Below are 15,777 nucleotides of genomic sequence, written 5' to 3' on the forward strand. Positions count from 1 at the left end.
ACCAAAATAAAACCCTTCTCACCATTCTCTTCAGCAAACTGTTTGGCCTCCTCGTACGTCACATCCCTCTGAGCCTCCAGGTCAGCCTTGTTACCAATCAGAATGATGACCTGGACACAGCAGTCGGCGTAGTTATTGAACAAATATAAAAATGAGGGCACTAGGACATTTAAACAATTATTACAGTACGTTTCATTATCCTCTCTTGCAAGTGCAGCAGCTGACCGTTGCTACCCGAAAACTATGCAATTCAGCCAATGAGCGTCCTCAGATCTGATGGCCAAAGGGTGTGTGGGAAAGAGTATTTGATGAAGATGGCTGCTTGTGTAAGGACTTCTGGAGAATCCGGACTTCTGTCCCAGTTTATATTGTATAACTATACACTATACTATATGGAGATTATGGAGGTATGCCACACTACTCGCACAGCTGACTTTGTGTGATAATACACGACTCCTTCTGTAAGAGTTACTATATGTAATTCAATAACGAGGCTGGTTGATTCCACTTCTCACATTTTTAAGCCTCAATTTGTCCTTTAGCACCGTTTGCCATGTTTTGTTAATGTTTGTAGTGTAATGGGATTCCGGCATGTGTGTGTGTGTGTGTGTGTGTGTGTTAGTGTTGCACCGATACTTGAAAGGTACCGCGATACCCTGCTGTTAAAAACGTTACGATTCCTCCGTTTCATTAGTATCAGTACTTGAATAGAGAATGATGGGGAAAAGTACTCCGGTGAGAAAGTGCTGTTTTAATAAGAGCCGTGTGTGTTCAGCGCTCTGCTTCCACTCCCTGCACTGCAGCCGTGCCTGCAGTCCCTCCTCTCTCAAGCACGCTCTAAGTCCCTCCCCTCTCTCGTGCACGCGGCCACGCGCTAGCTGCCAGAGCACGTGAGAAAATGAGAAGCATGGCTGCAAGTGGGAGTGCAGCTGCCGCTGCGCCTCGGCTTGTTGACAAAAAAGCGAAATTTGGAAGTATTTGAGCTGCTATATCTCTGACAGTGAGAGCAAGGCCACGAGGCCACGAGGCCTGTCTGTGAGAAATGTATTAATTTTATTTAATAAGAATTCTTGTCATTTATTTTATTTATTGTTCTCATTGTTTAAAAGTTTGTGTTATGGTTCTGGTGTGAAATAAAGCACAATTACATTTAAGACTGTTTCCCTTTTTTTAAGTAAAGTATCGAAAAAGAATCGGAATCGCAATTCTTGACTTGGTATCGAAACCAAAATGTTGGTATCGTGACAACACTAGTGCGTGCGTGCGTGCGTGTGTGTGTGTTAACTCACGGTGTTGGGGTTGGTCAGGTTCCTGGCATCTGTTAACCAGCTGCTCAAGTGATTATAAGTACTTCTCCTGGACACACAGAGACAAAAACAAAGTTATTCATCAAAGGATCAAACTAATATGAAACCTCCCACACCAACTCCCCTCTCCCGGTCAGTACCTGGTGATGTCGTACACCATGAGGGCCCCTGCGGCCCCCCTGTAGTAGGACCTGGTGACGGCCCTGAAGCGCTCCTGACCGGCCGTGTCCCAGATCTGCAGCTTCACTTTCTGACTATTGACCTCCATGATCCTTGTCCCGAACTCCACCCCGATGGTGTGAGGACAGTCTGCCATGACTGCACACACACATCCAACATATTCATTATTATGACAGTTTAACTGGAAAACAGCCACAAACACAGGACACTGCTTCTTTCTTCTTATTGTCCGTGAAGGTATATCATTTGATATGAACTAATAATGTACTTTGGGTGTTGATTCACACAAACAACTGTTCTAATAACATATTGCATGAATCCAACCTTCATTTTACCCAGACAGATTATTTAATAATAATCTAAACGCTTAATGTACATTATCATTTAATCACTTATTCAGCTTCAAACAACTATTATACATCAGCCGATTGTAAAAAAATGCACTTTCAAATGTTAAAGGATTGAAAATGATCATAGGAACAGGAACCTAACGAGTAAGAGAAGTTGGAGGAGAGTGGAAGAACAGAAGGAGAAAGAACTCACATTTTTTCTCTGTGAACTGGTGGAGAAGACATGACTTCCCTACTCCCATATCACCTGGAGAGAGAGAGAGATTCATTAAGTTAAGTGTCTGGAGGGAACCTTTGCACACCATGTACATGCAAACAAACCATAGGAAAGGGAACATATGCATATTAGGGCCCCTTTAATGTTTGATTTGAATATCCCCATACTACTAAAACCAGTTAAAATAATTCCATTGTTGTGTTTTAGTTTAGTGCATGGGTCTAAACACTACAATACCCATGCACCTCAGCAGCAACATTAAAGCTCTGTGATTGGATGTTGTTTAATAAAATGCAGAGAAACACATTGAACTCGTCCAATGGCTTCTTGAACTTATTCTTTACAACAGAAGAACATTATTCAGATGCTTAGTTCAGCAGAGTTTGGCATTCCACTCCGCACACATTACAGGCCTTTAGATGTTAAAACGCGAGCTAAAACAAGCAGTCAGTCCCAGGCGAGTCATCCGTGAACAGTTTCACTTCTCAGGAAATACTTTTCACGGAAATAAACCCGAGCAAATATCCGCCTGGGTCGAAAATCTATTTAACCATGCTGCCTGGAAAAAGGAGTATGCACGCGGAAATATTTCAAGGTACTTGGTCAAATGATGTCAAATTACTACGATGGTCCTATAAAAACTACTACTACTACTTCAAATATAAATATCTTGTTTTTGAATTTAATACATTTGCCAGTTACCAACAAAACAATTGACATCAAGTGTTCCTTAGTATCCATGAGTTGAATAGCAGCACTGCTATTTAAAATCACTCTGTTGCAAGTAAAAGCACAAAAGTATTCACAACAAAGAGGAACATTTACTTTATAAAAAGGTGAAAAGTACTTGTGTGTACTTTCTATACTTTTATCTGAAGTACAATATTTTATAAAATCTGAATCTGTTAAGTATTCTTAAAATATGATACAAATATAATGAAGTAAATCAATATTTTCCTCAGAGATATAGTGGAGAGAACTATATAATGTTGCATACATTTGAAAAAGACCAGTCAAATCAAATAGCAATAGACTCAAGTAAAATTGTGTCAATATATTCAGTGGTTATTATAAAGATATGAATACTTCAGAGGGAGTTTCTCCCCCCCCCCCCCCCCCCCCGCTTGAAACGCCTCCATAGCAAAATATGTCCTCTTTAAAATGATCACCTGACTACCTGAGCGTAGTCAGGGGGCCTGAACTACGAATCCGGTTCAACCTAACCTGGATATTTTTGAGTTATCCGGCTTACCTAATCCAAAACAAACGCGCTCTCACTAAGCGGTCGTACGACGCTGGTTATCAACTCAAGCCAGTTTTGCCCTATCTAGTTATGTACGCGCTCACATAAAGAGGGCGGGGTTAGCAACATTTGACCAATCCCAAACATGGACAAGCGCAGCGTCATACTTCCTGAATGAATATTAGACAAAAATGAAGACGTTAAACATCCATGACTTAAACACTTGATCCAGGATCAAAGCCACAGAGCTGCACCTGCAAGGTGAATACAGCTGGTAACAGAAAGTGTTTTGAATGCGTACATTAACAGGTTTATGATATCACTGCCCGTCTAAGACACGAGTGGATCTGACTTTAATTACATTTGACTCGAGTGTTTCGTCAACTTAATGTGTTGCTTAAAATAATACTTCTGCATACAGTATGTGACACAGAGTGTTGCACGGCCAGATACGGCTACTTTTTCACCTTTTTTCTGGCCCGACAAAATCGTGGTTCTATCGGGGCCAACAAGCGGGCTGAGTATGCTAAACTAAAGAGAATCGCTGGCAAGGGGGGCTACAACTACAACAAGATGAACATATTTGACCGTAATTTAATTGTAATACACGTTTCAAAATGATGCCGAAGTAACAACATACTGATACCGGTTAGTAAAAACCATGAATTAATGCTTTGACAAGTCTGCAGACAGACGGCAGGCAAAAAATCTTTTAGAATGCGTGTTTTCTGAATGGAGATCGGCTAAGCTAACGCAGTATATGCTCCGACCGTCCACACTCACAACAACGGCCTATACAGACATAAATAAAGCAGCGACTAGGGATGGGTATCGTTAAGGTTTAACGGTACTACTACGGTCATCGATACCGCTTATCGATCCGGTCTTTTAACGGTACTCTTATCGGTAGGTAAAGGTAAACTAACCAAACAAAATTGTTTACAAAACTAACATTGCTTTTTATTTAAATTAAATAAATAATATTTCACATCAAAAGAAACAACAATGTTTTTCACAAATCGTATTAAATAATCTGATGACAGAACTGTAAACAGAATAGCTGAAACTTTAACAAACTAAATAACTCAGTTACCTCTAATCATTAATCCATGTTTGTATAATGTAGTTAACTCCGTGTGTTGCTGCTAGCATACATGACACCCGACGTGGAAACGTTCCTCGTGGACGGGGCTACAGAGCTACTAGAAAGACAGTGGAACCCGGTGCATTCCTCCGTCTGAATTTGGTGCACTTTTGCTAAATGTTTAGACAAATTGCTCGTGTTACCGCCCTGACATGCTAAACTCTTATTGCACTTTTGGTAACGAGCATTGTCCACATCGAGACGGGTAAGGTTTAACCACACCTCGGAGCGCGTTCTCTCCGCCATCTCCTCCGTGAGTGTGTTGCTGCATGTAGCAGCTGCGTGTGTGTAAACTGCCCCGCCCCCTCGCAAGCAGGCGGGGGAGAGAGATCGAAAATACAAAAAATAATCATGGACTCATTTTGCAGTCTTTTTGTTAGAAACGGAGTTGGCAACACTAAAACTGCAATATAATGTTTTTGTAGCAATAATACATATACATGTATTTTTTACATGTCTTCAGTACCGATAAAAAGACCGATAACGTCGGAGCTTAACGGTACCACGGTCTTTAATAATTCAGCCCCCGGGGCCCGTTTAATACCGGGGCTCGGTACCCATCCAGTGTGCGAAAAAGTACACGTCCCACCGTCCGGGACGTGTTATTTACAATATCGGACAAGTAGATCTTTGAATTGACTTGTCCGCCGGACAAGTGACGTTTTTCGCCCTGATTTATTGACAAATTATTGATAAATTCAGTTTACAAAAGGCAGAACTCATTCGCAAATTGTACGTGTCCGCCATTGTTCGTTTTAGAAATGTAGTTTCGGTTCTGCTTGTCGATTCCTAAGGAAATGCATCTCGCCGCTTTCTGTACAGTTAACGGGGCGGGCGGAGCGGAGCGGGAAGTGTAGCACAGTGGCAGGGTTGGGAAGCAAAACTCGGTTCCGAGTAGGAACAAATAACAATTGTCCGGTCCCGGGATTAATAAGAGTTGTGAGGCCAGGAAGCGCGGCCGAGCCCCGCGGACTGCAGCTCTCTCTATGCTCCGTATCAGCTGATCGCTGCACGGTGCAGCTCAGCGTCTCTCTCTCTCTCTACACACAGCAGATCCGCTGCCCCGTTTAACAGCCGCATCTTTGTCAAACTTTCTTATGTTCTTTCTCTAACACGTAATGAAGGTTATTAAGCGTTTTAGCTCATGTGTTTGTAAAAGTAAATAAATGCGTGCAAGCGTCTTTGAGTTGTAGAAAAGCGCTAAGCCTATAGGCTATAAATATAATGTATTATTATTATTATTAGGTTATGTATGTCCTATGTGTTGGACATGTGTGGTTGGACTCTGTCTCACAGGCAGGTTGCAGTGTAACATCAGAGGACACTGGGCCAATTGTACATTCTCAAACTGCACCACTTAGAACTAACTAAACAATGCAAAGATTATTTTTATATAATTGTATTCAATAACAATAAGAAATTCAACAGTATGAAGTGATTTGTAAATAGGAATACAGATTAGGACTTAATGTTTTCATAAATATATTTTTCTCCCAGTTTGTCATGGGACTTATTTTTACCCTCTCAAAGAACTGGAACTGAGAACCGAAAATAACCGGAATCGAAAAGCAGAACCGGAATCGTTAAAATCCAAACGATACCCAACCCTTTGTGTGATGCAGTACAATCTTACCGCTCACTTACGTTAGCGGTGTTGTAAAAACCGTGGGAAAATGTAAAATACGATGACGAAGAAGAAGATTCCAGTGGCCCCAATTTTTGTCCATTCTGGACAAGTGAAAAATGTATTCGGACAAGTAAATTGCCAAACTCACTTGTCCATGGACAAGTACTCTCTAAAAACTTTTTCTCACACTGCCATCCCTACCAGCGACTGTATTCGCCATGACACAGACAGTCTGTGGTTTGCAACTTGTTTAACCTTTGTCTAGTTTCTGAACAGATATGAGGAGCTGTGAGCTTGAGTGCTAACAGCTAATGTTGTTTTTTCTGAAGATGACGTCACGGCTTCCGCCTACACTGCGTTACTATAGATACTACCCCAGTTCCTAAACTTGTAATGGAAGCGCAGCATTAAAGTGAGGCCGGGCCTAACAGGCCTAACAAAACCGTACTAAGTCGAGCGAGGCCTGCGGTGGAATGCGCCATGAGTTACCATGGAGACCTAGCCCGCTAAGAAGTGAACCAGCGTCGTATGACCGGAAACCCAAGGCTTCGTAGTACAGGCCTTGGGCTGTAACGTTCATGCAAGGTGCAAGCTAGTCAAATGAACCACCCTCACACTAGATATGAAGCAGTCAAGGTCCAGAGAAGTTGTTAAAGGTCAGGAATGGGATCATTTCTGGGGTAAGATGACCATTATATATTACCATAGTAGGCAGGCAGATCACGGCATTCCTGTTATGGTGATCTGTATGAGCGTTTTGTTATTATACTTTTTTTAGTATTGTGAGCGATGTGAGGGAAATTTATTATTTTGAGAGACACTTGGACTGTGTCCAAAAAAGATCCTAGGACAGGGTTTAGAGGCATTTATGTTTTTCCTATTTGTGGGATGTCATTGGTTTAGTTAATTATTTAGTTTTGGGATTCTGCAATGTTGTGCGATTGTCCCGTTTTTTGTTGTTGTAACACCTTCAACATATTATCCCTTGGATTATTTTGAGATCTCTAAACCCATTACAAAATCTATCAATCAATAAAAAGTTATATTAAAAACGTTAGATATTTTTTGTAAAAAAGATAATTAAAGCTGAGCAGAGAAGAAGAACCAAGCAGTGTGAAAAAAATAAAGAAAGAAAAAGTACTTCAAATGTATTTTAGATTACTTGAATACATGTACTTAGTTACATTCCATCTCTGGCCTTTCATGTATGTATGTATGTACCAGACCTCCTTCAGTGTATAAATCCAACTTACCAATGATGATGTATTTGAAGATGTAGGAGTAGTTGTAAGGTGCGGCTGTCATCTTGATACTGGAAAAGAAAAAAGAAAAACAGGAAAAAGGGTGTGAGTTCACGCACAGAGTCCACATCAGATCACACTTTATCTGTGAGTCACAACGTGAAGTCAGCTTCTCATTTGCTGACATTGAATATCCTCAATTTGTTTGCCTCTCTTACTGCACGGGGCATTGGAAATTTAAAGTAGTCTGGGAGTTTAAACCCTTGCAAATTGTAGAAACATTTTTATACATGTAAAAATGCGAAAATAAGGATTATACATATTTGTGAACAACTAGATCACATAGGATCAGGTCGCTTTGAAAACATAAACCCATAAATGTCAAATCTGGACTAGATTATCACAAATACTCGTTAATACTTAGTTTCAGACTTGTACTTTTGTGAAAATGCGCAGAAGGGAGATTTCACTCGCTTTTTTTTTTACAATATTGTACCAGGTACAGATCATAACCCACTATGCCTAGACTGGTCATAAAGTCAAGGTTTAAATAAGAAAGTCTTGCGTGTTTTGTTTTGTTTTTTGCTAATTCAAAAATGAAATAAGGCAAAGGTTTCACAATTCTGAAACTGTGTTTAAAATAGCCTCTTTGCTTCCCTGGGATAATATAGTCCAGATTTTACCCGTCTGAACATAGCGGTTACTGATCTGGACCTTTTCTAAAGTGGTCAAAATGTGCAAAAAAAGAGTCAAATCTATAACTGAGCAACAAACAAAAGGAAACAGTCGATTGGGCTAACACACAGCTAGGCTAACAAACCGAGCTTAGCTTTTAGCATGAACCGTTAACCGTAATGACAGTCACGCAGTGAGAACGCAGTCATCTTTAGCAGTAGTATACACAAAATCAGCTGACTTCCCTCTCTGATAAACCCTCTCATTCCTTTTTCTGTTAGCTTAGCTCTAGAGCTAACCGGCTAACAGCTGCAGTGCTGTCAACGCCTTGCTAACAGGCTAACAAGCAGGAGGCCAATTTTATCAAAACTAAAATTAATAAAGCACAGGACAGCAGGGGTGAGGTAAGATGCTGGCGTTTTACCTTCGTTACGGCTGTTTATCCAACTGGTAAAACTGATATATCTACTGGTTAGACGGCTGGTTGTATGTAGTTAGCTGATTAGCTTAGCCTAGTGATCCGTCAGGAAACCTTTCCCCTCTTCCGCGATACTTATTCTCTAGCGATAAACACGGGAAACACCGCGAGACTTGCAAGTGTCTAGCGCTGCCCAGCGTACGAAAGGACAGTATCACAGACTGATGGGAAACCAACCAAGATTGAGGTACCTTTATTATAGTATAGCCCAGTTAAGTTAAATTAATTCGTTATTTTTATTTCAACATAAATATGCCTTAGGTATAAAAGTGTAGCAAAATGCTCAGCGATGGAAGTAAATGGCTACAGCTATCCAATAAATGTCCCATTAATTCAATCCATCCAAGTGAAGAAATAAATACAATATTTATTTCAGAGATTAAGTTATGTCAATGTATGACCCAACCCAGGTTTTGTACAAGTTCTTTAGAATTGTACTTGAAATAATTTTTTTAAGTACTCAAATGTAAAAAAGACACCCTATGCCAAACCTCTGAAATACTTTGATGATCATTTATATACAGCTATTGCTAATTTTACAGCAGAATAGTTTACCACCTTATACATTCAATTTTATGAAGGTACAATTATTCAATTATTGTATAAGAGTTTACTGCAGCTGGACGGCTCCAGCTGCACTGTCACACAGAGCTACACAGGAAAACCTTCCTGCCAACAGCCATAACACTTTACAACACATCACCTGTGGCCAGCAGAGAACTCACTACATCCTTTACGTTACTTTAGTTTCTCCCTCTCCATAGCAATGGACAATTTGCACATCTGTAATTGATATATTATGTATATATATGCTTCTGTAATACAGTATTGGCCTTTCATATAACTGTTTCACTGATATCTTTATATATATATTTGTGGTTTATTTTCCTTTCTACTGTAGATATGTATGTACCGTATAGGCCCTACTTGCTGCTGTTCATTGTTTTATCTCATTATTATTACGTTGATACCTTTTTCCACCTTTAAAGTGTTTTAGTCCTGAACACACTGCTGCTACTGTCACTAAATAATTTCCCCTTGGATCAATAAAGAATCTATATATCTATCTATCTGTCTGTCTATATGTCTGTCTGTCTGTCTGTCTGTCTGTCTGTCTGTCTGTCTGTCTATCGGTGCATGTATCAAAATGTATAATACACAAATTGTATATTATCAAAGTGTAAAAAAAGCACAAATTACACTCAAGTATTGCTACTTTTACTTCATCCGAGTACTTCCACTTTTAGCGTCTCTGCTGTTTTTTCAATCCTTTGAAATGAAGGCAAATATAATAAGTACAATTTAGTTTTAATATTACAATATCATTTCATAGATAATCTTTTAGTCCAATAACAACAAAAACGACATTCTCCTGAAATTATAAAAAATCCAGTAAATAAAAAAAAGATAAAAAATAAGTGACAGTCATAGAAATGAACATAAGTCTCAATAGTTCATAGTCATGTGTTTGCAATAATATTGTGCAGATCAGAACAAATGCAAGTTTCAATTATAGCCAGTGGTGGGTGGGTACATTTCCTGAAGTACTGTACTTAAGCACAATTTGTACGTACCTGCTGTCATGTATCTCTAGCAGTGTTATTGAAATGTTTCTGATAAACTGAAGAGCAAGCGATCCCATATGTGTTGAGAAAATGGTCCTAGCTTAATAAACTATTTAGAAATGGTCTTGGCTAATTTGGAAATGCTTTGTTAAAAAGCTGAAAACAGGTTTTTGTTCTGGGAAAAACACACAGGACAGCAACAAAGCTACAACATGATGACGTTATAAAATATGATGCATTGCTGTAGTAGAACAAGGGAGATGAAATGAGCAAAACCTCAATGTTCTACTCGTGTCATATCATATCATTTATAACAGTAAACCGCTGTCGGGAAACGTTGTAGAATTATACTTAAAGTATACTTTGCTGAGATATTTACATACTTCCACTAACATAACATTTCACATTCAAGACTTGGACTTGTAGTGAAATCATTTCAGTGTGTTACTTTTACTGCAAGATCTGAATACATGGTCCACCACTGATTATAACTCACAATGACATCAGAGAGTTCACGTGGAATGAAAGATCAAAAACAATTCAAACAAATGAGCGACCCGATATTCACAAATGTAACTGAACAGAGAAGACGTTTTACACTCACAGAAGATTTACATCACAATTTGACAGACTTCACCACACAGGAAAAACACACTCCAGCTGTGGCTTTGAAGAAGCTGCTCCAAAGAACAGCAGGAAGTAGACAAAAATGAAATACTGTTAATTAAGATAAAAGCCTTTAATTGGAAATTAAATTAATTTAGATTAGTGGTTTAAATGAATACAGAAAGTGTGATGTGAGTGCTTCACATGTGTGTAGTAAAATAAAACTACCACTTTGGAAATGTCCAAAAACATCCATATTGTTCGGTCCAATCAGGTGTCTGCATGATCAGACGTTTAGTAACACATAGTGTTGGTGCAGACAGTCTGTACAAGTTTGTAATGTTGAGCTGGTTGAACATTTCACAATCAATTTGTACATTTAACTGTAATTGTTCTTGACCTGAGTGTCTTTGCCAGCATGTGCACACATTTGGTTGTGTGATGGGTTTAATGATGGAGGCACAAGCCCAAGCACATAAAGTTATTCTTTACGCACTAGCTTGAATTATCTTGACTTGTATGGTTTTCTGATACAAGGTCATTCCTCGGTTCTAATACAACATATTGCAATAAAGTACACAGAAAATATGAAAAGTTGACTTTCACATAACTGTATTAGGTTAGTTGAAAGCAATAATATTAAATTGAACCTAATCTTTTTATTTAAACTTAATATTATTGCTTTCAACTAACCTAATACAAATATGTAAATTCTCTTGACATAATACATTTAATTAAAGTCAACTGTTTTCAAGTCTTTTTAAAGAAAATAATTTACTAATTTGTGCTAACCTGCTGATGTTCCTCACAGATTCATCTGTTTATTTTGTATGTGGATTTTCTGTTGACGCAGATTGCTTTTTTAAAGTTCACCACACAACAGCGACTGGAATATCTTCATGTATGGAGAAAGGCCAGAACAGTGTCATGTTAGACTGTACATGTTAAGCTTTAGGACTCAAGCAGTTCAAAGATATTCAGTTAGAAATAATAAGTTGTTTGTGGTTCCTAGGTTGCGAGAACTGTAGCTTGTAGATTTCTAGATTTCATGATGAGGATGAGGATGATGATGAGGATGATGATGGATACATAGTCGGTGTCAAGCAGCAGCTTTGGTTTCCCACTCCTGTGAAAACAGTAACAAACTGACTTAATATTGAGCATGATGGATGTAAATGATCTGAATCAGATGAAAAGAGATTCTCTGAATGGAAGCTTGAACCAGCAGCTGTTGGTGTGACAATCTGACCTTCCTCTTCTGGAAAACGTTCCCATGTTCGATGAACAGCGATGAAGGAGCTCGTCTCAGAGAGTTTTTAGCGGAGGCCGTGCGCCGCAGCAGAGGGTTCAGGAATCCCGCCTGGATCGGGAAAAAAGAGTTTCCCATCACTATTATGTACAGTGGTCATATTATTGTATGTACAATCATATTTTGCTCTCTATAACCAGAGGTGGGAGAAGTACTCAGATCTTGTAAAAGTAGAATTACCATGGGTACATATACTCTGTTACGGAAGTTCTGCATTCAAAATGTTACTCAGGTAAAAGTAGAAAAGTATTAGCATCAACATATATTTTAAGTACCAAAAGTAAAAGTACTCATTGTGCAGATTGGTCCATTTCAGATATGATATGTTTTATAATGATTGATCATGAAAGTGTTCTCAAAGCTGGTAAAGGTGCAGCTAGTCTGAAGTACTTTGTAGACTGCAGGGTAGCTTGTGGATTTACTCCAGGTGGAACTAAAGTCTGATTCAACACTTGATTAGATTTCACATCATTCATCCACATCTGTAAAGTAACTAAAGGTATTAAATACATGTAGAGGAGGAAAAGTACACAGTTTACCTCTGAATTGTAATGGAGTAGAAGTACAAAGAACGATACAACGGAAATACTCAAGTAAAGTACAAGTACCCCACAATTGTAATAAAGTAGACCTCTTGACTACATGTACTTAGTAACTTTACCCCACTGTCTACAACAATGTAAAATGTGTACATTATGTGAAGGCTTTAAAAGGACCAAGCAATTTATGTTATTTTTTATCTTCATTATGTGTCCATCAATCAATTTGTATCTGCTCAACCGGGGCCGGGCTGCGGGGGCAGCGGCTAAGGAGAGAATTCATAACGTTTCCCAACAATGTTTTCCAGCTTTTCCATGGAAACCCCCGGTCGTTCCCACGCCAGACTAGATGTAAGATCTGCAGCATGTTCTGGGGCTCCAGTCAAATAGGTTTTTTTTGTTAAGGTTTCAAACTGAGTGAAATTTAAACGTGATAAAAGCTGTTTGAGTTCTCTAAATGCAAAAGTTCTTTAATGTGTTCTCCTTTGGCATAGGGAACAGGGGACCATTATTTACCAAAGGAAAGTAGATGAAACCAATCCACCATTTATTGTGGCCTGAACATTCAAAGCGTCGCACCATACGGAGTAATGCTAAGAGTCTTAAAATGTGGAAATGAGTTAGCATTTTAACATTTCCAGTTCCCTCATCTCAAAGTCCAACGTTTTTGGTTAGATGCCTGAAATAAGTTCTGTGGTTAACACAAGCTAAATAGATTTTCACGTTTTGTTCTATGACATAAAATATGTCACTAAATACTCACACTCGTGAATGTTCAAAGCTTCCATGTGTAATACAAACAGTGGTTGCTAACACGTGACTATATTAGACTACTAACTTGTTGTCTAACAGCTTAGTAGTCTAATTTAGCCAAGCCTGTTTTTCAGGTCTCAGGCTCGAAAATGATATGAAACATTCATAGTTTATCAAATCTTAAGAAGCCCCCACGCTGTTTCCTGCAGATGTTGTGGTTTCGGCCCCTTCGGCGGGTCCATGGGGCTAAAGAGGCTAATGGTGCATTCACACCTGTTCACACCAGACGCAATGCGATGTTTAAAAAAAAAAATAAAGATTCATGAAAATATTTCCAATAAATGAATAAAATCATTTTTGACCACTTTGTTGTTCAGATATATCACATATTTGTAACTAAATGATACATTAATTGAAACAAAACACAGTATAGAATGAGGAGTGAGTCCCGTGAGTTATATATTTTCTTCACTACGCTGGGAAATTGCTCTCATGTCAAGAAGCATCAGATCAGTGCATGCGCTGCATCGTCCAATCAGTGAGCGATACACAGTAAGGGGGCGGGGCGAGTATCTGTGGATTTCATCGGAGGATGGTCTGGTGGTTCCTCGATTATCGCTCCTCCGTTATTGCTCCTCGATCCTCGGTACAAATAAGGCCACTGGGACGCTACTCAAGATGGCGCAGACAAATCAACTTCCGGTGATACGAGACCGAGGAGCGAGGAAATGAAAAATAACCGAAGGGACAAAAGGCAGCCTTTGTCCACTTCAATCAACTTTGTTTCCTCCGGCTTCAATTTCCATCACTCTTGTTCGTTCTCTCTATGTCTGGTCAGACATCAATCTGTTCCACGTAGCAGGTGTGTGTTTTGGGGTTTGTGTGTGTTTTGGGGTTTGTGTGTGTTTTTGACTTTGCATATCGTTTTTGTATTCGCAGCGTTTTTCTGTTGCGTTTGTTTTCGGGGTTTGTGTGTTTTTCATTTCATTATTTGCAGCTGTTCTATTTCGTATAAGGCTTCGCCCTCTAAGGCTATCGCCATTGGGTAATCCCTCTGCACGTGTGCAGCACTGACAGACTTAATCCACACCCACCTATGACGTGGGCCCCACCTACGGACTCACTTCCGTATGAATAGGAAGTAGTCCCTACAATCTGCTCCCACTTTTCTTCAGCACTCCGTTGCAGAAGCACTGTACAGGCACAAGCTCTTTTCAGAGCTGTTTACTAGAAATAAACATTTCCCCCTGGCCCCATCCTCCCTCTCCTCCGGACGGGGGAGACAGGGCGGGGCTCGGTGTTAGCCGACATATGAGTTACGACCGGCTGTGGCTGGCTCGCTCCAGGGAGGAAGCGGCTTTACACAGACGATACAGGTGAGTCCTGCCGGGGATTGGAGCACGCAAACGCGGCTCTCACTCCCCAGTGTTGTGCAACTAGGACATTTAAACATTATTACAGTACGTTTCATTATCCTCTCTTGCAAGTGCAGCAGCTGACCGTTGCTACCCGAAAAACTATGCAATTCAGCCAATGAGCGTCCTCAGATCTGATGGCCAAAGGGTGTGTGTGGAAAGAGTATTTGATGAAGATGGCTGCTTGTGTAAGGACTTCTGGAGAATCCGGACTTCTGTCCCAGTTATATTGTATAACTATACACTATACTATATGGAGATTATGGAGGTATGCCACACTACTCGCACAGCTGACTTTGTGTGATAATACACGACTCCTTCTGTAAGAGTTACTATATGTAATTCAATAACGAGGCTGGTTGATTCCACTTCTCACATTTTTAAGCCTCAATTTGTCCTTAGCACCGTTTGCCATGTTTTGTTAATGTTTGTAGTGAATGGGATTCCGGCATGTGTGGTTGTGTTGTGTGTGTGTTAGTGTTGCACCGATACTTGAAAGGTACCGCGATACCCTGCTGTTAAAACGTTACGATTCCTCCGTTTCATTAGTATCAGTACTTGAATAGAGAATGATGGGGAAAAGTACTCCGGTGAGAAAGTGCTGTTTTAATAAGAGCCGTGTGTGTTCAGCGCTCTGCTTCCACTCCCTGCACTGCAGCCGTGCCTGCAGTCCTCCTCTCTCAAGCACGCTTAAGTCCCTCCCCTCTCTCGTGCACGCGGCCACGCGCTAGCTGCCAGAGCACGTGAGAAAATGAGAAGCATGGCTGCAAGTGGGAGTGCAGCTGCCGCTGCGCCTCGGCTTGTTGACAAAAAAGCGAAATTTGGAAGTATTTGAGCTGCTATATCTCTGACAGTGAGAGCAAGGCCACGAGGCCACGAGGCCTGTCTGTGAGAAATGTATTAATTTTATTTAATAAGAATTCTTGTCATTTATTTTATTTATGTTCTCATTGTTTAAAAGTTTGTGTTATGGTTCTGGTGTGAAATAAAGCACAATTACATTTAAGACTGTTTCCCTTTTTTTAAGTAAAGTATCGAAAAAGAATCGGAATCGCAATTTTGACTTGGTATCGAAACCAAAATGTTGGTATCGTGACAACACTAGTGCGTGCGTGCTGCGTGTGTGTG

The 15,777-nt window shown here is 39.9% G+C and overlaps 1 protein-coding gene across 1 annotated transcript in view; it reads right to left on the minus strand.

Annotated features, from left to right (window-relative positions):
• The window catches only part of LOC117452175 (ras-related protein Rab-14-like), a 12,767-nt gene extending 4,182 nt beyond the window's left edge, over positions 1–8,585 (minus strand). The window contains exons 1-6 of the mRNA XM_034090653.2: positions 8,409–8,585; positions 7,322–7,380; positions 2,031–2,084; positions 1,448–1,625; positions 1,290–1,356; positions 23–110 (exon numbers count right to left, since the gene is read on the minus strand). Of these exons, the coding sequence (XP_033946544.1) occupies positions 23–110; positions 1,290–1,356; positions 1,448–1,625; positions 2,031–2,084; positions 7,322–7,373 (439 nt within the window). The 5' untranslated portion in view covers positions 7,374–7,380; positions 8,409–8,585. The remainder of the gene's footprint in view (positions 1–22; positions 111–1,289; positions 1,357–1,447; positions 1,626–2,030; positions 2,085–7,321; positions 7,381–8,408) is intronic.
• Between the last annotated feature and the right edge of the window lie 7,192 nt (positions 8,586–15,777).

Source organism: Pseudochaenichthys georgianus, chromosome 9 (assembly GCF_902827115.2).
Source record: "Pseudochaenichthys georgianus chromosome 9, fPseGeo1.2, whole genome shotgun sequence".
Lineage (NCBI taxonomy): Eukaryota > Metazoa > Chordata > Actinopteri > Perciformes > Channichthyidae > Pseudochaenichthys > Pseudochaenichthys georgianus.